Raw genomic sequence first — 24,735 nt, forward strand, 5'->3', positions numbered from 1 at the left:
CTGTCATGCTTCCCCAGTGTGATCCCACGGCAAGTCTTTTCGGGGAGTAAAGCAGACAGAAAACCAGTGCTGAGGGAGGGAGAAGAGTGGCCGGTTTGGGCTAGGTTGCCACTCGGAGGTGGCTCCCAGCAGGGTCAGGCCTGATGCGAGAAGAGGAAGGCGGCGGGTGACAGCACTGGTGATCCTTCAAAGTGCAGTGGCGCTGAGTTATATTGACGTCTGTTTTGAGTGGGCAGCCGTATCAGGTTAACTTGGAAAATTAACATGACTTCTGCTTCGAGTCTAAATACTTACTGTGGAGTGTCAGGTTATTTTTGACTGCGGATGCAAAACTTGCAAGTAGCTAAAAATTATAGTTTGCTGTCGTTAATAATCTATTAATGTTTTGGTGTGTGTTTATGAATGATGGTGAGGTACTTGACTGGAAGCATTTCAATTTGTACACAGACATGGTTATTGAATTACAAGATAAATTTACAAAGATATGCAAGGAAATGTTAGTCCGAAAAAACTTGGAGAATTTTACCTTTATTGTATCTCTTGATTCTATTACCTATCATTTAGTTTATCTATCACTAATAAAATTGATAGGCTGAAGCTCTATTTGAGAGAGTATCTTAAAAGAACACCTTAAGAGTTTTTGAAACAAACTTTGGAGCTAAATCCATAACACAGTGACCTTAGCTGATTACAGAAACTGAGATAAAACAGTTGCTGCATAGCATATATCTAAGTACTGTACATTTTTTTAAAGCATTCTGTTTTGTTGTACAAAGCATAATAGTCTCTAATTAATACCATACAATGTCGTGTAAACATGACAACTAATATTGAGGATGGAAGGCTTATTTTACGGTCACACCATATTATAAAGAGCTTCTAATATACAACTTCAGAGTGAATGGGCTTTCCTCCTGTCATTTATGATTGAATTGAAATGGAGGATTTTTGAGGTGTTCTTTATATGTGTCATTGTTTTTGTTCCCTCCCTTCCACTATGTGAATTAAAATGTTTAAAGTGCCTGGAACAAAAAAATAGAGGTAAATACTGTTAGCAGCATAGCAGCAAAAAGTAGGCAGTGGCCTTCTTCGCAGCAAAAAGGCTGTGCCAGACACGGAGAGGTAAACTGCATGCAATGAGCTGCAAATGCAGATACCTGTTCCTTGAGCTGTGTGATGGGGTTGATGTGCCAGATACTATGGTGTCTGGTGGGAGAGAAGCACATGAATCAAACAATGAGTTGAAAATGTTTGGCTCTGTTGCAATCCTGGTTAGAATGGTGGTGATGAGTAAATGTGTGTATCTTTAATCTTGTGAGGTAAGTAGGCTGATGAGAGATCCACTGTTTTTTTTCCATTCCTGGAAAAACTTGGAGCAAAGTCAATGACTGGTTTGCTTTGCTATGAATAAATTGCTTGGAATGTCTGTAGCTGGCAGTAACTGTCTCTCTCAGCTTACAGAAAGTACCAGTTTTAAGTGGAACCTGAAGCTTAGTCTGAAACTAGATTTTTGCTTGCTGCACCTTTTTTTCACTTCCAGAGCAAGACCTTTCCAGTTATTCAGCAACTTCATTTCATTTATTCAAAAATATTTTTTTAGAGAGAGATTTTTCAACTTTGGAATTTTGGAACACTGGTGAAAATCTCAAAGATGCTCTTCCCTGACCGAAACTGTAAACAATGTTAGAAGACTTTTGTAAATAGCTTCAATTTTCCCTCTGTCAGAAAACCAGTTGGTTAATTATTTTCCATCTTGATTCATATTTTTGTTCTTGTTTATTGGATGTACTTAAAATCTAGATGTTAGTATGTAGCTGATCAAAACATAATACGTAAAATCTGCCTTTATTGTGCTAGCCCTTCAAGCAATGTAATTACGTCGCTTCCAAGCGATAAGCCCAAGCAATTTACAGATTACCAGGCTGCTCGGCAACGCCGCCCTTGGGGGTCCCGGCGAGCACTGCCCGTCCGTGGCACTGCTGCGGCACCGCTGGTGTGCTGGCCTCTCGCAGGCTCGCTAACTTGCAGAAAGCTTTGATGCAGCTGCTTTAAAAATGCTTTTGCTGACTGATAGGCACTTAGGCTACTGACTGTGAACAAAGTTGGCTCTGGTTCCCTGCTTTTAGCCTCCCTTTTTCTGTAACAACCCTTCTTCCCTCCTGACTGCACATACAGTTCTTAACCAGGCTCAGTTGCTGATGATCTCCATGTACATCGTGTTCGTGTTAACTTCTACTGAAAAAGTAAAATCACTTGTGTGTATGTTGATCTGTGGGGGGTTACTTGAGAGATATTGCAAACAGTCTTGAAAAATAGACGTGGTGGCTTTAAAGAGTGGATGGGTGAGGGGGAGAGAGCATGTGTGTGAGCAAAATGGGGGAGGGAAAGGATTAAAAAAACAATAGTCCTTTATTCCTGGTGACCAATGCAGTGGAAAAACAGCTTTCTGAAATGTAGTATATATCATGTTGAAGCTTGAAATCTTAAATTGTCTTAGATTGGTAAAAAGAAAAGGAAGAGGCTGATAAGTAAATATTGTCTTTTAACTATGTAATGCCTAACTGATGTTATGGTAAGTAAAATGCCAGTACAGTTTTCAGTATTAGAAGCAGGACTAGAGCATGAAGAGGAAGTTAAACTGACTTGATTTTCATTTAATCTCTTTACCATTTTTTTTATTTAATTTTCTTAACTTATTACATCAGGCAGCGCTTGACTTGCGAGGATCGTAGAAGAAGAAAAATAGATCCCAAATATAACTTTAATTCTGATCGTGTGACTCGAATGTTACAAGGATAAACTGGTTTTTGCTTTCCCAAGGCACTCGTAAGGAATCTGTGCTCTTATTGAAAATAAGTGCTGGATATTTGCATAAAGTGGAAGTCTAATCCAAACAAGCTGTTACAGTAAGAAACATAGCAGCCTGCAATCTATGAAGGGCTGATTTTACCCATGTACAATTTAACCTTTGGTTCCAGGGAATGGATGTATTTTGCATGTAGTCCTTTGATGGCTTGTGACCTGATTCAAAGTCAAGTTTGAGTTCAGTGAGTTTGGATCAATAACACCGTATTTGCAGTGAGAAGCAGAAAACAAAGACTTAGGATTCACTTGATGCCTTATGTATAGATCATGTATGAAGTTTTTTGTAGTTAAGACGTGAGCTTCTTTGGGAAGCATAGCTGTATGGTTTCACTGTCTGCTTCTGTGAATAGCCTTGTTTAGAGAAAGGGGGTGACTGCAGGTATTCCCTTGTGCTTTCTGCATTTCCAGTGGCTGCAAGATAATACATGCTGTACTTACATCTTGAAGTAGTAGTGCTTCTCCAGGAATGAGCAGCTGGGGTATTTAAAATTACTTATGTCATCTGGCTAAATAGTATGAAGTGACAGAGCACTAACATGTAAATTTTTTTTCTTGTGAAAGAACATCATATGTATTTTCTTGCTATAGCAGGTGCAGTTAGTAGAACGGAGCCTACAATGAATATATAGCAGAAAATTAACTTGAACAGTCTAGTTCCACAGTTAATATGGTAGTACTACCCTTAAAGTTAGCGCAGTGTGTTGGGTAGTAGGGTAAGCAACATGTTCTCAGTGTATTCAAATAGTTTCTTTTTCTTTGTAGTCATATTTTAACTACCACAGAGGAAGTATGTTTTTAGACAGTTCAATATTTGGTTAAATCTGGACTACCTTTAATGGCATGCTGTAGCAAAAAAGATAATACATTTGTTGACAATATTACAGTATGTTTTAGAGGCTTAAATTTCATGGGAATGACTCTTGAAGGTGAACCTACAAAAACTTAGGGAAGAGGCAGAACTAAACTAATGCACTGACAGAAGCAATAGAGTTTTAGATATTGTCATTGCTCTTAATTTCCTTTATAAATTCCTAGAGCATGCATGACCGAAGATCTTCATATTAAATCAGTGGAGCTTTAAAAGCACTCTGTTTATAGCAGGTTTTCTTTTCCTGTTCAGTTCTGGTCTTACTCTAAAGGAAAAAGATTGTCTCAAAACTACAGCTGTCTTTGAAAGTACTGTTTTCTTTCTTATGTCTTTTTTTTTTGATGAACTTTTTCCTCTTTTCCCTCTTCTTCTCCCATACCTATTTGTTCTTCAAGTTTTTCTCCAAAGCATCCTCTGGATTAAATAGTTTCTCTGTAGTTGATAACTTAGAAATTATTACCATTGAATGTATGTCTAAATTGGCACAAAAGCGAATAGTAAATATTTTGTTATAAATTGCAGTACTACATATTTTTAGAGCAGCTTTGTCTTTCTAATGTAGAATCCTGCGTAAGGTGGAAGATCTCTGTAGAAGTATTTGTATCCTCAATTAAAGAAGCTAAACTCTAATGTACTTCAATGAAATACAATTTCATTCCTTGTGTTGTAAGAGGAGTGTCTAGGTCAGTACCAGAGAAGTCTGCTCTGCTTCTCTGATGTTAGCCCTTTGCCACTTCTACCAACTCGTTTGGTGTGGTTAATCTCACTTTCCCAATAACTTCTCATCCTGCCTGTTCTGCAGCTTTTATCTCCTAAAACTGCTCAACTTCTCTCCTTTCCCATATGTCGCACGCCGTAGCTGCGTAGTGTGGTGCTACCTTTGCACTCCCTGTTAAAGCTGTGTTTTATGTAGTGCAGTTCACAGAATGTAGCTCCATAATTCTTAAGATGAGTTGAAAGAGATTCTATTAATAGAGATATTGTGTTACAAGCTGGGTAGTGAGACCAGACACTATAGCAGATGGGTTAAACATCTTAACTTTTTTTAATCTGTTGTTAATAGTTAGATGACTATTGTTGGCTAAAGAATCACTTTAAAAATGGCCTGGCTATCTTTACTCCTTTTAATTACAAAAGGATACTTAAAATGAGGAGTAATTACTGAACTGGAGGATGGAGAACAAGACAAGGATTAGCAAGTAGTATAGCTCCCCATTGATCTGGACTTTTTTTTTTTTTTTTTTTTTGACAATTGCATGTTTATGACCAGGACATAGTTCTGTAAATGAATTTATATATTTTTTTCTTTTTCTTCTTTTGTAGTTCTCTGTTACAGTTTGCTGTTATTTTTAATACGCTGTTGTAAGTGATTGATGCCTGAATGTAGTGATTGGTAAGCCTCTGCCCCAGATAAGTAATGTTGTGAATGTGTGTGAAGTGGTGTAATTGATTTAATATTTTTAAGTTTGGATGTTAACCTAGATATCTTACCTATTATTTTAAGAAAAGTTTTAGCTTATTTTAACTTTTTTCATGCTATTTCTATCACTGTGTTCTCTAAGTCTGTAAATAAATTAGAGTGGCTTTTGTCTTTTTTGAGGAGAGAGATCTGTCTTCCTCTAAAATTAAGCATATGTTTGCTTCCACTCAAGATTTTCACCACTGGCCTTGGTGATACAGAGCTAGGCTCTGGGAAATTTCGTTTGGAGAGGCATATTTTAAAGTAACAACAGTTTCTATTCTGTGATGCTTAAGTAGGGAAGTGGTGTGCTGGTGTGGATACTTAGGTTAGCATCAAATGTGATCAATCTTAGTAGCACGTTACTATGCTCTTGCTGTTGCTGTGCTCCCAGACATGCGCTGTGAAGAGCACTGCGTCATTCTCAGTGCTGGGATGCTGACTAAAAACTGAAATTCAAATGCAGTAGAACAATGTCGTGAGATATTTTAATCAAAAAAACTGTATTATCAGTGTTGGACTTGCCCTGGCCTGATGTCTTTGCTGTTTCTTGTGAGCACAGAGTAGTAAACCTGAGCGTTTTATAGCAAAAATATGTTACATAGCAAAGATGTAATAGCTTGTTGCTGCTTAAAGGCAGGGATGGCGAGCTGGCCTTCCTCCCTAGCCCCCACCCTTGGGCTGCTTGACCTCTTGATAGTCTAGTTTGTCACTGAGCATTACAAACAAACAAAAAAGCCCTCTTTGCTGATGATTTTCCTGACAGCTTACTAAGCTGAACCAGCTGACTAAGGGGCCAGGCAAACCATGGAGCGAGTGCGGGGAGGGGAGAGGAATCCTGTGCTGGGAAGCGTGGCCCCTTGGCAGGTGCTGCCTGTTCACCGCTGCCTCTGGTCTGCGACCCTGAGCGGGGCTCGCCTGAGGCTTTAGCCTGTGCACCAGAACATTTTGGCTTTTAATTTACGTCATAGCTTAGGCTCTTGGTCAACCCCCTGAGGAAAGGGGTGAGCTCACCCCTTCCCTTTGCTAGCACTGGTGTTTAGTAGACCACAGGGAGCTAAACTTGTTCTGCCAAAGCAGTAGAAAACCATCCACTTCTCCGGGGTTTCTTTTGTAGGAGTTGTCAGCTGAAGGATGTGTGGCATAAACTCTGTACTTGAAGCAGAATGGAGGTTTTTATATTCATCCTAATTTTAACCTAATCTTTTGCAAGATGGCAACATTATACATGTCAATATTAATTACCTGTGTATGAAATCAGTGGCTCTAGATCTGCTATTTTTTCAGTTTGGGCATTTGGGTTGTTGTGGAATATAATGCTCAATTCAGATAAGGGTGCAATATTTAACAGTGATTCAGAGTTGAGAAAAGATGTTTGGGTTTTTTTAACAAAGAATGTTGTATTTCTTCTAAAGGAAATTAAACTGATCAGAAAGATTCTCATTGTCCAAATGTTTCAATGCTAGTGGGATTAAATTTAGTTTCTGCAACAATCGAATTAAAATACATATGGCTCTTTTCTCTTTTTGGTTCTTTCTAGATTAGCTATTCTAAAAATACATGTAAAAACAATTTCTAAAGAATCTTCAAATCACTCCAAAATTAGAATTCTATTTGGTGAGAAATAATAATGAAATGAGAATTGTTTGCTGTATGAAGTAGTGTCGTTGTAAAAATTCGTAAAAATACTTGCCCTATCTCAGGCTAAAACTTTTGTAAAATTTACCTTGTATTTTATATGTTCTTATCTGCTTTTGCTTTTATAGAAGATAAACAAGGTAAATTGGATGCCTGTTTACATAGCAAAATTAAAACTTCCTCTGTTGAAATTAACCTTCAAGTGGGCAGAAAATGAGATAAGGCAAAGATAGCAGAAGTATCAAATGCTCTTAAAAAAAAAATCTGTAATAAAGACTGTCACTAATATGCACGAACAGTCCAGTTTTCCTAGCTGACTTAAAAATATATATATATATAATATATATATATATATGTATATAGTTTGGATATGGGAGAGTAAAGAACTTTTCTTCCAAGGAAGAGGAAATATACTGTATAATCAATGCGAATGACTGGATTTTAATATCATTATTTCCATTTTTATATTGTGTCTTTTCAGATTTTGTAGTCTTAAAGTAACAACTTGTACTGTATCCATACTGGGCTGCCACTCAGTGTCCAGTTCTGTATGTGATAGTGATACAGAAGCTTTTTTCTTCAGGCATCCCCTTTCTTAACTAACTTCATCCTAATAAGGAAATATGCCTGAGCACTCTGTGCATGTTGCACACTCTGCTTTAGGACTCTTGCTCTGGAAATCTTGGGGTTTTCTGCAGAGAACTGTGTTTCAGAAGCCCTCGGTATTTCTTCCGCAAACCATGGCCGTGATGGAATTTCCTGTGGAGTTGACTCATCAAGTGGATCAGTGTGATGTAAAGATGTCAAGCTTTTGAGGCTTCTTTATACGTTTAGGGAAGATGTTCATTCTGTTTGCATCTGTAGGTATCTAGTTTGTCTTCTAGTTTACTCACAGTGATACTTCTGCTAATATTTTTATAATTTGAGCATTTTTAGAATGATAGAATATTTAACTGGGAGTCTGAACTCTTACTAGTAAAAGGCTGGTTATTTTTGCAGATTTATGTAGGTGATTCGGTTGCCTTTTTTCTCCCTGAGCATCTGTTTCTTGCTTATATGTAATGTGATAGCTTTTGGGGCAACCGTTGAATGAACTGTAGCTGTAACCTAGGATAAACAGGTCACTGGCCAAAATTATACAAGCATTTCAGCTGTTAACCAAGAGCTTATCCAATTTCTTTTCCAGCTGGCTGGATAAACAACTCAAATGTCATTCATGCTTTTTCATTTTAAAAATGTGCTGAGTAACCTAAAAAGACATCTGCCCATTAGACACAGATGGGAGATGCTTGCCAAGAGGTTGGTTTGACAGGGTAGCATGTCTGAAGAGTTATGGAGAGATTGTATTTTTAGGCGTTGTTTTCAGAGTTCCTTTTCTCCTGGAATACTCTACGTGCGTGTCATTTCTTGACTATCACCTAGTTAGCGCTCAAGCGGTGTGCTTTATGAAATGATGATTACCTGGAGGGAAAGTGAGCAGCTTCTCCTGTGTTTTGTGTCTCAAGTGTGTAGCCTCTCTGCTTGCCTCACTTGTCAAATAGTTGTTCCTTATTTCAATGTGTTGTTGAAGCCATGGCATCAACTATTGCTTTATGGACATGTCTTCATATAGATTAGTTAATGATTCTCCATTTCATGTGTCTTATCTATGTAAAATCAGGTCAATGTACACAGCTGTTTGTTGTTGCTTATACCAGGGAAATTACTTTCTATTGCAACCCAATACCTTGTATGTCTGCAGTCGGTACTTAGATGCATTGCTTCCTCGGGTGAGGATTAGGCTTCTCCTGTCAGTTGCCGCAGGTGTTCTGGTGCTGTCTAGCCGGGAGTGCTGAGGGACCGCACCAGCAGCTGAACTGCGGTGAGAGTGTCCTGAAAGTGGTCTGACTTTCAGTTGCCCTTACGTCTGCCTAGAGAAAACTTGCAGTGTTACTTACCAATGCCAGTAAGCAAAGGTCTTCCTCTTCAGTTCTTGGTGAAGGTGAAAGTGAAAACTACCTCCGTTTCCTGGGTTTTCTTTGTAGCTTTTTTAATCTCTCCGTAATTTTGGCTCTTTTTGAGTGTTTACAGGGTGTGTTAATGTTCTTTCACTTTTCAATTTTTAAAGTGCTTCTATAAAGGCATCTAAAGTTCACTTAATTATCAGCGTTACTTTTGGTCATGCTTGATATTTTCTTGGATTGATAAAAGTGACTTGCTGAAATAATGTTGCAAACATTATTAAAAAAAAAAAAGGCAAACAAAATCCCTGCAGAATCTAGATGAAACCAAATGCAAAGCGAGACCGCTAGAAAACAAAAAAATTCTTTGTAATCCAGTGATCTGCACTGGCCTATCAGACTAGACTTGATTTGTTTAGGCTGACTTCCAAGTGCCAGCTTCACATACTGCAGTTGTGTATTTGGAGGTTATCCCTTGCTTATGTGAGAAACTCTAATTTCATCTTGAAAAAAGTGCTTACCTAATTCTGGTAACCATAAGGAAAAAAAACTTGAAAATGTGATTTATCCTAAAAATAAAGAAAACCTAAGTAAACTTAAAATACTGCTTTTTAAATTTGTTTTAAGCAATCCTAATGTTTAGGTCTGGTGATACAGATGCAGTGATGTGTGTCCTGTGTATGTAGATGGGACTGTAGATCGTTCAAAACAATATTAAGCTGTTCTATACCTAATATTTTGCAGTAGCTTTCCCTTCATTTTGGAAGGAGTTCAAACCCTGCAGCTGTATTACTAGCAGAACTCAGAATCAACTAATCACAAGAGTAAAAAAAAAAATCGATTTAAATTTCTTCACCTCCAAATTTATTAAACTTTGAGTATTCTGAATGCTTGGAAAATCATGACCTGTAAGAAACTTTGCACTTGTGTAATATGCATAATGTGTCCCATTGGTCTGAAAGCTTAAACATAGTAAGCAGATACATCAAGTAGTCTGCAATATTAATATGGTAGTGTGTATGTTGTCTTTATTCTTTTGAGACTGATATGGCTTGAGAACAGTGGATTTCAAGTTGATGCTGCACTGTCGTCATACACAAAAATTGTAGTACATTTGAAAAAGAGATGGTTCTATAGCTCCTTGGGGGTGATTTGAAGAATGAAATTGTTGGTCAACAAAACAATATCTCAGTTAAAGGTTGAAACATTTTAGACTAAGAGGGGAAAAATAATTTAAAAAATGTATTGTTGCATTCCTGTCATATTTAAAATAACTTTTATATAAGGAAAAATGGTAACAGTACCGTATGTGTTCACAAGCTAAGAATTAGTGTATGTTCATGCAACCTTAATGAGTTCATTTTTTGGATATATTTGTTTCCTTAAAGTTCATGTCTAGGCAGTTAAAGTGTGTCCTTCATGTATCTGCTGTGTAGTTGCAACATTAAAACAGAGACCAAACAGGAAAAGAGCATTTAAGTAGTTTTTTTTTTCCTGTATTGTCTTGTATAAGCTTAAAGTTCTTAAGTTTGCTGCATCAACTTTTCTTAGATTGCTGATTTGGCCAAGACTCAAAAAAAAAAAAAGGACCATGTACTGTTACCACAATGACTTTGTGGGTCCTTGGCTTACAGATACCAAGAACTCGCAGGCACGTAGTTCTGGCTGCTATAGGTGAAGAACAGCCAAGGGCAAGACCATGGTACAAACCAAAATGGAGTCAGGTTCTGCTCTTGGAAGAACTTGAGCTCAACCACAAGGTGAAATGAGATTGTTTTAATATGTGCTCCTCTGCCTTAAAGTGGGGGTTGAAAGCAGGCATGATTTGGGCAGGATTGTGGAGGTGTAATGGAGCTTTCCTCCTGTGCCGAGTACTTTTTGGGAGGGAGGCACGAATATGCAACAATACGTGAACAAATGTTATATTCAAAAGAAAAAAACACAGCTAAGTTGGATTTTTCTGTATCTTTCTTCTCTGCTGGCTTTTGAGCTTTGTCATTCTTCAGTGAATTTGGACTGTGTTGCAAATTAAATGCTCAATTTGTTTTAAAGTGCTGGATGTAATGAGAAAAGAGAGTAGATGGCAAAAACACTTGAATTTCTACATTAGTTATTTCCCTCTATTTAATCTTTCTTTGCTTTATTAGAAAATATTACCTTCAGAATGCAAAAGTTAAGTGGCATTGCTTTTTGCAGCATAGTGGAGTGAAAGGGAGATGAGGTAAAGACTGTAAACTTGAGTTCATTTTCAGTTTGTGGACTGGAGTGTCAGGTTGTAGCTGTGCCTTGTAGATGTTAAGGTGGAGCTGAATTGGAATACCTTTCTGCAATGGTGAACAGTGCTTTCATTTAAGGTCTTTGGATTTACAAACTGGTTCCTGGTCGTTAGAAGATACAGTTCTGGTAGAAGCACAAGGCATATTTTTAAAACAGCTCTGCTCATTTTTGCCCTTGTATTTCTCTGGCCTAGCTGCTGGGAATGTGCATTCCGAAGGGGTGACGAATGGACACAATGCAGGTCTGGTCAAGAATGTAACCCTGCATCTTTGATATACTTTCCATCTTAATGCATGACTTGTGGGAAGAGAAATTATGATGATATATGGTTAAAGCTGCTGAGGAAATGCTAGGGGAGAGGTTTGTTCCACTAAAATGTGGTTTTGGGTCCTGTTTCCACCCCTCCCCCCATCCCTTCCCTGATGTAATACAAAAGTAGCTTTATGACCAATTGTAAGGTTTCTGGTTTTTTTGAACATGAGGCTACTATGTTAAAGCAAGTTAAATTGGAACTGTTCTTTCTAGTTACTTTTCTTCTTGTTACCATCTGAAATGCTGAATTGGGGAAATGGAAGGTGAAGCTTAATCTGCAGAAAGGCCTTGAAGCTATTGAAAGACTATCACCAATTTTTGGTAGAAGCTCTCTAAATTTTCATGGTAGCAATTTTATTTAAGAAACAGTATATTCAGCTAGAATGATCAGAATAATTGAAAGTCTGTCAGATAGCTCTCAGTGAGAAGATAATATTTTATCAACTTTTGAAAGGTTGTCTTGCTTTCTATGCATGAAGGCCTCACGCTATTAGGAAGTTCTGATGTGGTCAAAACTTTAATGCTCTTGAGCTCATGTTGGTTAATTCCTTTTTCCCTTTCCCCACTGTGATTTGGAAGTAGGAAAGAAAATGTCCTAGTTGTATGTCTCCGTGGTGGAGTGGGAAAAGATGTGATAGTTATGCAAATCTGAATTCTGTGACAGTGTGGATTAAAGTTTGTGTTATTGCTCTTGTGCAGCAACTATATCTTGCTTTAGTAAATGTGTCCGTTGTCTCCTTTCCTATCCTTGGAAGAGAAGGAAACTGGGGGTTGTAAGAAATGGCTGAGGTCATAATGTTTCAGCCTGAGATCTGTGGGAGTTTGTAGTTACTGAACCTGGAGTAGGCAAATGCAGCCTACGAACGAGGGGGGAGGGAGGAGAACAAAACTCTCCAAAACCAGAACATGTTGCTGGCAAAAGGCTGCTTCAGTTTAGTGAGTGGGATACACACCTTTTCTAAAAATTTGTATTTTATTAGAGAGCTGCAAATTAAACAGCTGTAAACTGCTGGCACAGTGCAAGGTGCCAGTGTGATTGCTGCTATTAGGATATCAGAGGGGAGGGTTGTAATGGGAGCAGCTGTTTGTGCTGGGCTGAGTCTCAGGCCCAGTTGATGGCCTCCTGTCTGGTTTGGACCCCCCAGTGGAATCGGTCGTGTTGCTGCTGTTTACTTCTACCACAACTTCCTGTCATCTTAGAAAGGCTATTCTGGCTTGGTTTTGATTTTATGAGTGCATGTCCATCACAGCTTCATGTTGTTCTAAGGGAGGGGAGAAAGTGGAAATGCTCCCCTGTTTTTTCTAGGCTTCTGGTTTTTTGATCTTGTGCTTGTTATTGGCTCTGGCTTCTAAAGAGAAAGAAGCAGATCATTCAAAAAAAAAAAAAAAAAAAAGAGAGAGAGAGAGAAGGATAATAAATAGGAAAGTGGAAAAGCACACACATCTTCCATATAATATTCTTGGAAACTTTTATTTTGGTAATTGTGAATCATTCTTTATGAAGAGAAACACACTTCTATTTTTCAAATCTCTAATAGTGGTATAGCCAGGATAAAGCTTAAAAACAAACTAAAAAACTCTATAGCTGACTGTGAATGAGAAATTGTGCTGCATTTCCTGCTATCTGCAGAAGGATGTATGATGCTCCTTCCAAACTGGACAGGATTGAGAGTGACGGTGTGCTTGTTGCTGTATGGGTTCTGCTTCTACGCTCATAGTTGATGAAATATCTGCTGGAAAAGACTCTTAAATCTTTATTTTGTTGGCTTCTCTTCCTGCCTGCCCCCCTACTCTTAAAAAAAAAAAAAAAAAAAAAAAAAAAAAGCAAACAAACAAAAAAACCCCACCACCAAAAAAGAAATGCTTATTGATTCTTTGAACCAGTTCAGAGCAGCTTTGCAAATACAGGAGACAGCTTAGGCTTAGCTGCTCCTGAACCCTTTGTAATGGCAGACCACAGCCTGAAGGTGCTGCTTTAAGGATTATATGCGTATTATGGTTCTAGTAGGAAAGTTAGCTTTAAGTTTGCTGGCTGCTACTCCTTTTCTCTGCAGTGCTGTTGGGCACCTGCTTGGTTGGTTCAAACAAATACTGAAGTAACCCATCTTCATTTGCAGGCCTACATCCTGCCTGTTATTCTGAAACTGAGCTTTCACAATCACATATTTTTTCTATTCAGTAGTGGAGAGACTTTAATCAATTAGTCTTATGTAGAAGCTAAGAAGGTTGCAAAGAACTGATCAAAAATTAAGCAATAGGAACAAGCTATTGGGAGATGAGAATTCATCTGTAGGTCTGCGGGCTGCTTGACTAATATAATGGCTTGACAGAGAAGAAAAGGAGTTTTGCTTCTCCTTCTGTCTTCTCCTGCACTCTGTTTTCTAGAATGTAAATAATAGTGGTAATATTGACTAATATTTCTATATAATACTTCTTGCATTCTACACCTGTAACTTAAATTACTTTGGGTTTTGAGCATGTGTGTAGGAGTGTGTGTGTATATAAAAATAATATATAACTTTCAATTACATAGTTGTATAGCAATTATAAAGGAGAGTTGTTGAGCACTAACTTGGCTTTATTTATTCATTTATATTCTTGGCTTTTTAATTCAGCGGTTAGCTGATAGATAATATATTAGCTTTAGGAAGTTTTTTCAGGAAGAAAATCCAGATGTGATGTGCACATAAATAGCTTGGGAACAATTATTGTAGGAAAAAATGCGACTTGAAGAGTGTTGAATTGTATTTGCTTAAATAAAATACCTCTCCCCCTTCTTCAAGATTTGTATTTTGAAACTGGGTGAATGAGTACTCCTTTCCATGCTGAAATAATACAAAACTAGACCTTCCTGACAGGATGGGGTAGTCCTTTTTGCTGAGAGGAGTACGGTGTTTTGCACTTCCCATACCAGCCTGATGAGAAAGATTGGGAATGTTTTCCTTCCTGATGACTGAATAAGCCTTTCAAATGCATTAACATTAATCACCAGTGTAGCATAGTGTTACCTTGTCCTCTCATCCAAATCACATTGCTGCCTCTGCATCTGACCCAACAGGCTATTCAAATGCTGCTTTAAGTCTTCATTTCTTCCCTCTCATTGACTTCTGGTTTAATTTGTGTGTTCTTTTTTTTTCTCCTTTTAATTTTCAAGGATCCCATTTCTAGGGGGAAGCTGTTGCGTTCTGTTTCATACTTTTTTTTTTTGCCTTTTTTTTTTTAAATTGAACTCTTTTTTACCTGACTCTCTCCTCCAAAGTCACTAACAATTTTCTAATCAAGCTAAAGAAGTTACTTATTTTCAACTAGCTGTAATATTTAACACTGTTCATTGCCCCCTCTTCAACTCTTGTGTTTGTGTCCTTGGCTCATCACTTTCCTCCTTTGAATGTGTAAACTTTGTGAGCTGTTAGGGAGTGCTCTAGCTGCTGAGTGACTCTTAACTAATTTTTCCAAGTTTCAGGGGCAAGGGAATGCTGTCTGTGAGTGTGCGGTTGTGCTGAGTCGGGAAGGACGTTTAACCACAAGTAGTAAGAAATTTGGAGTTGATGAGACTTGGAGATTTTGCACCTTCTAAAAAAATCTTACTAGACAAAACTGATGTATCTTTTCATGGAGAGATTGAGGCAGTAGTTCAGAAAATGCTGGGATTCTGGAACTACAAAGCAGTTGTCAACTGCTTCTGTTAGCCAGAAGGCACAGTGTGTGTTGGAATACTTCCCTTCCACATCTTAATTTCTGAAGAATTTGAGAAATCAACTATAGAATATCTTGTTTTATTGTAGTGTGTTAATTTTAAGGAGAAGGCAACCTACGTGTATTGCTACGTGTTTTGTTGTCAAGCTTTGAAGCAGATAGCAAGACAAAGGTTTTGTTTCTGTAAATTGAACTGCTATGCAAGCCTTTTAAACATGCGTTTGATCTGGTTGATATCAGTTCTGAATAAGATCTCCGAAAAGCATCCCCCCCTTGTCTTAAGGGGAGTGTTGCCTCTTTTTGAGGACTGCTTTCAGTTGAAACATTTTCACGGTATAACAATCGAAGATGGATACGGTGCAGTGCTTTGCTAACTAGATTATAGTCTTCCGGATTAGAAACTAAGGCATTCTGCTTAAATAAAGGGAGATGCTAGAGTGCTTTGATTGCTACTCAGATGTCTATTCACTTGTGTGTTTGTTTGTTTGTTTGTTTTTTGTTTTTGTTTTTTTAGTGGTCATATCATACACTTGCATGGAATTCTGGTTTAGTATTTTTAATTAAAGTAATATTCTGGTTCATTAGCCTTAATTATATTAGTTTTGTATCAGAAACTTAAATGTGATTAAGTTTTCTGTGACACTGATAACCCCCCCCCTCAACCCCCCGAAAGGCAAACTGGAAGAACTCCAACTAATGCTCTTAACTGAGAGATAAAACAATAATGTCGAGCTGGGTATGAGATCAGTGAGGGAGGCTGTGCCTGTAGCTGGATGATTGGATTTAGTTTCAGGAATGTGCAAGAAATGTGACCATTAGTAGGGTTGGAATAATTCAAGTTCAAAGGGAGTGCTAGAGTTCAGTTAGTTCAATGATGAGTTCCAGTATTTGACCACCCTCATAGTAATGTATATATATTTATTATCTTAAAACTTCCCATTCCAACTTGTATTTGTTGCCATAAAGCTGTGGCCACAGTTATACACCTTACAGGCTTCACTTTCACAGTCATAATCTGTGAAATGCTGCCTGCCAGCACTTTGGAGTTTGTGATCCTACATGATTTCACTGCCAGCTGGAAAACAAAGTGGAAAGCAGCAAAACAGACAGGGATCCCAAATTCTCAAGCACAGTTTTTCTTTGCCTTTAGAGCTCACTAAGCTCCCAAGTTTCACGTAGTTGCTGGCTGATCCTGTTACCAAGGTGCCTGAGTGGTCCCTGGCTACTTCAGCATCTGAAGGAACCTGACCCGAAAGCGCCAAGACATATCTGCATTTGGGTCTTGCATTCTGGCCTGTCTCACTGCCTTATTATGGAGTTTTGAGCATCAGTCTTCTGCCATTCATGAATAATGGTATTTGCTTGGCCTTGTGCCATAGACACTTCTATAAATACAGCGATATAATTGGATCTATAATCCAGTCTTGAACTACTCCAATATGCAAGTACTTTCTCAATTTCTGGACTTTGGTTCTTAGTTAGGGATATCTCACATGTCTGATTACTTTGAAAAGAGTCTACTGTTTGATGTATTGTATTGATGAGCAACAGAAAAGTTCTATGAGCCTGGGAGGTCAGAGAGCTGTCTGATATGAGAGGCTGGGATTTGAGAGGTCATTCTGAAAAAATGAGGCGTGCTAAAGCAGAATTTGGGTGTTGCATGGGGTGGGTAGCATATAGAGTAGGTTAATAGTTTGGAGCAAATTGAGTTTATACCCAGAAGTCTGATCAAAAATGTCTGATATAAACTCATCAGGAAAACTAGCAGAATTTAAGGGGTTTTTAGATATACAAAATATCTGATATTTTAAAAATACGGCAAGTAGTCTCAGAAAGGGATGAAACAGGAAGCAGTTGAAGTTGTATTTAGTAATGTTGTATCCTGTGGAGTGGCATGTGGTTGAGGAAGCATAGGATAAATTGAGCAGAACAGGGAAATGGACTAGGTGTTGTGGTAAGTTTTATCCTGGTTTTTCTTGTCAAGGTTGTGGTTCATAATACAGAAGATGACTTCTTCCTGTTGTCCAAACAGTAGGTATATACTGTTGTACTGAAGACTTTGTACAGTTAGTTTGACCTCAATAACATTAACTTCACTTTGTTAACATACACCACTTAGTTTTGTTCCTCTCTTTCTAGTTGGCATAGCATACTATCAGCTGAAGAACAGCTTTAATAATGGTGTCTTTTTTAATACCCAGAGATAGCAACATTTCTCATAATTAATTCAGTTGCTATTTTCTTTCTTACAATTTTTATTGTATAAGAGGCTAACTGTATTTTTCTGATGTGCCTCATCTTGTGGATGGATTTATCCAAGCATTATGTGAGGCCCCAGCTGGATTCCAGCCGAAGTGTGTACAGCCACTCTTACACTCACATTTAGTGGAGATACTATGATCAATGTGAATCCTTCATTTCAGTTTTAGCTTCATTTGATACTCTAAGTTCTAAAAACTTCCAGATGAAGGTAAATAAAAATTTGTATAGAGTAGGATGTGGTTTATGTGCTATTAGCTTTCCAAGAGGTGGCCTGTTGATTAGGTGAGCCCCTAGGAGGAGTGGAACTTTGACTAGAGTCAGCACCTATGAAATATATAAAATAAGCAATAATAAATATATTGAGATACATTGCTTTACTCTTAGGCATTTCCTAAGCCTGTTTGAAGGAATAAGGTTAATATTTCTGCTTCCAAAAGAGTTACTTCCATGGATTCACATTCACGTAGAATGTGAGAGTAGAGAATGGCTTCTCAGCTTCAGTATTGGTGAGAATTTTTCCTTCTGTAGATCTTGGAAAAAATGCCTTAGAGTTTTCTTCTTTATTCAACATTGCTGTGTAAAAGGTATAATCGAGGAGCATCAGGTAGGCAAAGTTTTCTGCAACACTCCCTGAACTCCTTTGTCTGATCTGTCTTGAAGATAATTGGAGTCTTTTCTTAAAACATAGACTAATAGAAACTTCAGAGAGTGATGATGAAGTAAAGAAATACTGGTGTGCTGCCTGCAAAATGTTGTGTAGACAAACTGTAGCTCTGAGTATGAACAGCGAGCTTCAGCAACGTGCAGTGTGCTGTTTCTCCTGTCTCCGAGTATGCTGCTCTGAGGCTGGGTACTTTAGCTCCAGTAGTAGCCACTGTAATGGCTTCCAGTATTTAAAATAGCTCAAGTATTTTTAAGGTAGTCTGTAGAAGAGGTATAGGGTATTGCATATATCATACAAAAGCTGTGAGACACAGCTCTAATCCCAGCTGGTAAAATGAAGTTTGATAATAGGATTCTGTCCTCATTGCACTAATTGCTTCTAGTTACTGCAGAAAGACCTTGCATGGGGTGAATAACCTTCCTTCCTGGCTTTTGACTAGCTGAGGGAAGATTCAGTTTTCTGGGTGATTTTAATGAGTAAGTATCAGCAACCAGATACCATACAAGCAAAAGTTCTTATAGCAGTTCCAAATGCTGTAACTTATAATAACTTGCAGTTTCTATTCCCACAAATAAAATATATTTTAATTCTGCATTAAACCATTAAAACTTATGAGGTTGAAGAGCATTTTGATGCTGAAGCAGACTTCCCAAATACAATTTTCAGACTTTTTAAAGCTAAAAAATTGCAGCAAGGTAGATAAGGTGTGTGAACGTCTGATAAGCCTTCTTTGTCTTTATATGGAGACTAAATACAGATTTGCTGCCTTTGGATATAGCCTCAGTCCTCTTTTCTCTCCTTATTCCAAACTTCCCTAGAATAGGGGAATTATTTATCAAGATTACTATGATTTATCCAGACAGTTAGGAGCTGCACTTCTAGAGGCCAATGTTTTGTTGGGACTAAGGCTGCACAGAAGCTACAGCGTAGCTATTGCAGGCTTGGAGCAGGGACAGTGTGTAGCTCATTGGGTTCAGTTCCTGACCTGGTTGTGTGATTTCTGCCCTTTGCCTGCTATGATCCTGAGGACAGAGCTAGGACTTGTCCACCACAGACAGCTTTCCTACCCCTCACACTTTGGGCATGGGGAAGCAGGAACCAGTATGTCCCACGAGGTCGCAGAAGTAGCTGTTTCATTTTGTCGTCTGCCTGACAGCTGTCAGTGCTGATCTGTAAAAACCAGGTTTGTAAGGGTACTAGAAGTACTTTTTCAGCTTCCTTAGTCTTGCTTTGGCTAGAGGAAAATCTGCCTTTTCTAAGGTTGATACTTAAATATGAATTTCTTTGAAAACCTAAGAAACTAAACTAGTAAACTAAAAACTTAGTAAATGTTGAAAAGCTAGTAAAACTAGTAGGTCTTTATACTATAGAAATGTGTAACAGAGTTGATAATTATTCATTGTTTATAGGAAATCATTGCTGAATTAAGACATTAGGTGAAGAATATTACTTTCTTAATGTGATTAAAAGCTTGTTTGGCCTCATGTAATGTGCCAAAATTAAGCAGTTATTTGCTCAATTATGATTTAAAATTTGTTATTCCTGACACAGTTAATTGGCTCCCTCTGCAAATGCGGTTCAGTTAAACAAACAAGGAAGATAATTCCCTGGCTAGGTCCCCTTAGAAAGGTTAGGAAGCTATTCTGGTTTTGATTACTAGATCATGTAAAACTTTGGCCTTGGTCTGAGATGTCTTCCAGTTTTAAGAGCCTGAAGAAGCAAATGTTATCCTCAAGAACCTTTACCCTGGGAACCTTGCATTATTGTAGTTAAAAATCCTGGTTTCTATGGCTGGGATTTGAATCTTTCCAAATGTGAACTAGAACGGTCTTCTGAAGCCTGTGGGTAGGTTCTGCGTGGCTGCGGCTTGCAGCTTTGCCGACTGCCCGAGAGGTGGGTGGGCTGGCCGGTCTGGCAGCGAGACAGACTGCCTTCAGCTGCCCCCAGCAAGGCTCTTCTCCCTCATAATGCTCAAAGGAAAATCTTGGTGCAGAAGCACCAAGTTGGCCTTGTGCACGTGGTATGTGTGCATGCACACGTGCCCCCAAACACGTGCATGGAGAAAGAAATGGAAGATGAGAAGGGGAACAAAAAATTGCTTATACTCTTTCAGAGGAACCTATATGTCCAGCAGGAACTTTCTGGAAAGATTGTTACTTTGAGATGTTTATTTCTCAGCAATATCAAAGATGAAGCTGAACACAGTTTGGGAGTTTCAGAAATCTGAGACTCTGAGGAGTTGTAAGTTTTATTCCTTGCATATTGAGGAATTGCAACCTGTTGTATGAACTATTTCTTTAAAAAAAGAAAGATACTTCCTGTTGCTGCCTACAGGAATAGGAATGCAGGAGTAGGAGTAGCTGTTGGTGTAAAGATGTTTAGGATGATCTTAAGGAAAGTCCTCACTTTAATAAAGTACAACTAGGTTTAATGCTGAATCTGATTCTCTCTCTCGTGTAGTCTTTCTAGACCTTTTATTCTTTTTAATATCAGTAGAAAACCTATCTTCCCCCTCCCTCACCCAGAATGCACCCCAGAACAAACAAAGCAGCCTTACAAGCCAGGTTTGCCTCTTCTACAGATTTGGGATTTGCTCAAGTCCTTCCAGGACTCCTGAACACAGCACTTTGCAGGTATAGTCCAAGAGCAGTGTCACAACAGGGACCTCGGCAGATGGAGAACAGCACAAACTAGTTCGCCCTCAGTTACTGGTGTTTAGCATGAGTGCTTCTCAGATCTTCATCAAGCTTCTTAGTCTTGTGATGAGGTGATGAGCAAGAGCAGTCTTGCTTTACAGATAACTCGGGGAGTCTGTCAAAGCCAACAACTCAGCTCTGGCCTCATTTGAACTGCTTTAACTGGTTTTAGTTGGACTGTTTGTTCAGGCAGAGAGTGTGAAAAGACTGTATTACTTGGTTTGCTGTCTAACTAATGGATATTTGATGTTTCCAAGTCTTGTGAATTTGAAATGATCCTCAGAAAAATCTGAGGGAGGTATAGCAATAGATAAGTGGAGAAGAGAAGATAATGTCAAGGAGAAAATGAAGAAGAGAAAATGCTGAAAAAGGAAAGATTGAACTTCTAGAGGAATAGAATTGGAATTAAATGAAGGTATGGCACGAGGCTGTAACTCTGTTACATGTGCGAATGTATATATAAATATATTAAATCTGTAAAGGAAGTGTCATTAGGCTGATTCCTCCATCTCAAAGACAATCTCTACAAATATCATAGATGACCTACTTAGTCTATTAAGGGCGGAGTAAATTGAACAACTCCATGTTCTTCCTTCCTGAGTAGTAAGTTGAGTAACAAGTTATCTAGTTAGAGTTAGATGGTGGTTTTAGCTATTCTTACAGTTAATTGTTGACCTTAATCAGATCATACATTAAACAAGAACACTGAATATTGTAACTTGATGCTGAACTGTAAATGACTATGCTTGTCTCTGTTCCTCAGCTAATGGACACTGACTATTATCCCAAATATTGCAGTGTGGCAAGGCATACTTAATAACTTTTTCTATCTTTTGAGACATTTCAAAAGGAATTTTAGTGGCATGTTTTTAATTCTCATCAAAAATACAAGCAGGAGCTTTGCTTCTATGGGGAGAAAATAAGGTGGAGATGCCCTAGCGGAAGGGACTGGTTTGCCTGGCTGCAGTAGTTAACGTGAGGAGAGCAGCTCTGGTCAGTAGGCTGAGCTTTGGGACAGTGAACACTGTGTCCAGGTCTGGAAAGGCTGATGAGATTTTATGTAATACCAGCCACTAAATATGTGTATTCTTTTAATTTTAACTTTTTAGCTAGTAAGTATTCCCATAGTTTTCAGAAATATGTTATATGGGCTGTCCTCATCTTTCTTCGTAACTGGTCTTTCTCTCTTACTCCTCCTGCCTGCCTATTAGTTCTCCCTCCAGATCCCATGGGAGCAGTACGTAGCTGGTTAAACAGAGCGTTAACAGTCCTTGCTGTGTACAGACCCAGCTGGTGTGTTTGCACCGTGGCCCTGTGTGCCTGGTTTCGCTAAGGAGGCGAGAGAGCTTGGGGCGGTCACGGTCTCGCTTGTCAGCCAGCTAGCTCAAGCTCTGCGCAGCGGGACGTGCCCGCGCGGCATTGCCAGCGCGCGCGGGAGGTGGGGCGGACTGGTTTTCTGTTGATCCTGGGATTAGCCTTGTGTGGGTAGAAGTGGGGCAGCCTATTTGAAAATGTGTATTTAGTGTTAAATAATTATAATGCAAAGTTGTTGCACACTTAGTCTTCTATTACATTCCTATTGTATCTTTTTCTGAACAGGAGCTACTTAAAAAGTTGTTTTATTTCTAAGTAGAAGTTTACTCGGATTTTTATTTGTTGATGAAAAATACTTAGCCTGGGAGGCTCTGGCCAAGTGCAAGACAGAATGAGAGCATCACAAATGGGGAAGAAAATCAGTATTCTTTAACTGTTTAGCAGACAAGATGTTCTGTTTTGTTTGGAAGATGGCTTTGTGCATGGAACTTGTTACTGTTTTAAGATATATTTCAATTATCGTTAAAAATTCTTATGTGGAAGCATGATTAGTCCTAATCTCATTTTGGGTTAGAGTTGAGTCAGTATCTAATGTAAAGAAGCAACAGGTACTGAGTTGCGGAGGGAGCCTGTGTGCATGACATGCCTCCCAATTAAATTGCACCAGCATGTTTAGAAGTGAATCCAGCAAGAGAAAATGAGCAATACTCTTAACACACACTGACTGAAATTTAGAATATGAAATGTAATAACAACTTTTGGGGGCCATGAGAAGAATTCCTTTTTTTCTTTTAAATTATTAAATAAATTTAATCTTACCTAGTTGGAAATTCTCATGTTATGAAATTGGACGAAGTTTTCAGTGGTATTGAATATTTTTGTTGTAGTGACTGAGTTGCTGTAATTGTGTGTGGGGAGGTGAGGGCTAGGTGTTGGTCTTTAATAATAATAATAAAAAAATCCTTTAATTTAATTGATTTCAGAGATGTCCCTGTTCCAATTTAGCTTTTTGGTTAGATTGTTTGCTTAGGAGGACATGGAACAGAACACTGGGTACTTCCTCTGGAAACATAGCAGGATCTACTGTGAGATTTTCTGATCGCAGATGCAGAGGTGCCTTCCTGCCTCTTTCCGATCTTATAAATCTCTCTCCTTCCCCCCTCCGCAATTCCTCCATCTTTTCTTTTTGAAAATGTTTGCTTGTTGTGGCAAATTAAGCGGTGCGAGTGTCTGTTCTTTGGAGCAGAAATGCTGGTATGTAAATATTGTCATAATGTTACTATTTAATCCTGGTTCCTTACATAGGATGTTGTTTATTTGTGCAGTGTTACTGTTTGCCTTAGAAATTGGCGTACACTGAACCGCAGAGTCTGTCAGATACGACCTGTATGCGTAATGGAGTAGCACAGGTACTATGATCTGTAGAGAGGCATTCAAGAATTAGTGGTAATATGTATAGCTAGAACAAGCAAAAGGTGGAATGCTCACAGAAACTAGGAGCTACGTAAATTAGTAAATCAATACATCTGATAACTGTAGAACACTGAAACTGGGCATCAGACCAACTTCGTTTACTGCACTCTTAGTCAGCAACCAAGGGAGTCTACGTCACAAATGCTTCTGGCAGTCCTTCTCTCTAAAGCTGCTATATAAAGTTCTGAAAAGAATTTAATTTCTTTCCTGTTTCTGTAAAATTGCATTGTTTATATGCTGTTAAAAAAAAAAAAAAAAAACCCACAAAGCTTAAAACTTTTTAAAAAGTGACTGAAATTAAGTGATTTAAATAAACTAATATGATTAGTAACATCACTAATAGTATGGGTATAATGATTTAAAAAGCCATTTATTTTACCATTATCCCCCACTCCAAACAGCACAGAAGTTTGGATCTGATGTATAAAAACAGGAAATATGTAATGAACAAGCCAGCCTTGATTTTTCTGTAGCAAATCAGTGTGAATGTTAATGTTAATTTTGAGTGTAATTTTTTTTAACGATATAATACAGTTGTTTAGCTATTGAAAGTGAAATCTGATTTCTCTCTTTTTCTCCTCTCCTTAGAGCACAACAATGGAAGAAACAGCTATATGGGAACAACACACAGTAACTCTTCACAGGGTAAGTTAATACAATTAGCTGTGTGTGCCGAACTCAGGATACTGGTAGCTTTTGAAAACAATAGGGGAAAAGCCAGATGTCAGGAAGTAAAAGCAAAGGAAACTGTCATATTCCTTTGTTTAAATTTAGAACTGTTGTAAAAGCAGTGTTTGGTAGTACCTCTATTTGTCCATTTGTCAGACTTCAAAGATAAACTTTCCTACAAATAATCATGTCAAAAGCAAAACTTTAGTTTATTTCTGCACATAACTGAAAATTTAGCAACCAAAGTGTTTCATGCCTTGCAAGGCTATATAACATTATAAAGGTTGTAGTGTGATTATACTTAAATATGTTTAAAACTTAATTTGCAAAGCATAAAACAGTGCAGGATAAATAAAGCGTTCAAGACTTCTTTATTTTCTTGTCACTTTTTAAAATTAGTGACTTAAAATGGTGATTTTGAGTGCTAAGAATGTACATTGGGACTCTGACTATAGAGACAGCTTTTACCCTTAGACTGACTCTCTTCTTCTGTGAGTTACTTTCAATTTAAATCAGTTCCTGATCTGGCTATCAGGAAGCTGTACAAAAGAGAAGGGGAATACAATAGGGAATGAGCTGCTTAGGGCAAATTGGAACAAGAT

At 38.2% G+C, this 24,735-nt stretch overlaps 1 protein-coding gene across 4 annotated transcripts in view; it reads left to right on the forward strand.

Annotated features, from left to right (window-relative positions):
* The window catches only part of TJP1 (tight junction protein 1), an 83,145-nt gene that overhangs the window by 11,575 nt on the left and 46,835 nt on the right, over window positions 1-24,735 (forward strand). For all 4 annotated transcript variants that reach the window (XM_062584282.1, XM_062584283.1, XM_062584284.1 and 1 more), the window contains exon 2: window positions 24,053-24,109. In XM_062584282.1, coding sequence (XP_062440266.1) covers window positions 24,053-24,109 — 57 coding nt within the window. The remainder of the gene's footprint in view (window positions 1-24,052; window positions 24,110-24,735) is intronic.

The sequence above is a fragment of the Rhea pennata genome, chromosome 10 (assembly GCF_028389875.1).
Source record: "Rhea pennata isolate bPtePen1 chromosome 10, bPtePen1.pri, whole genome shotgun sequence".
Lineage (NCBI taxonomy): Eukaryota > Metazoa > Chordata > Aves > Rheiformes > Rheidae > Rhea > Rhea pennata.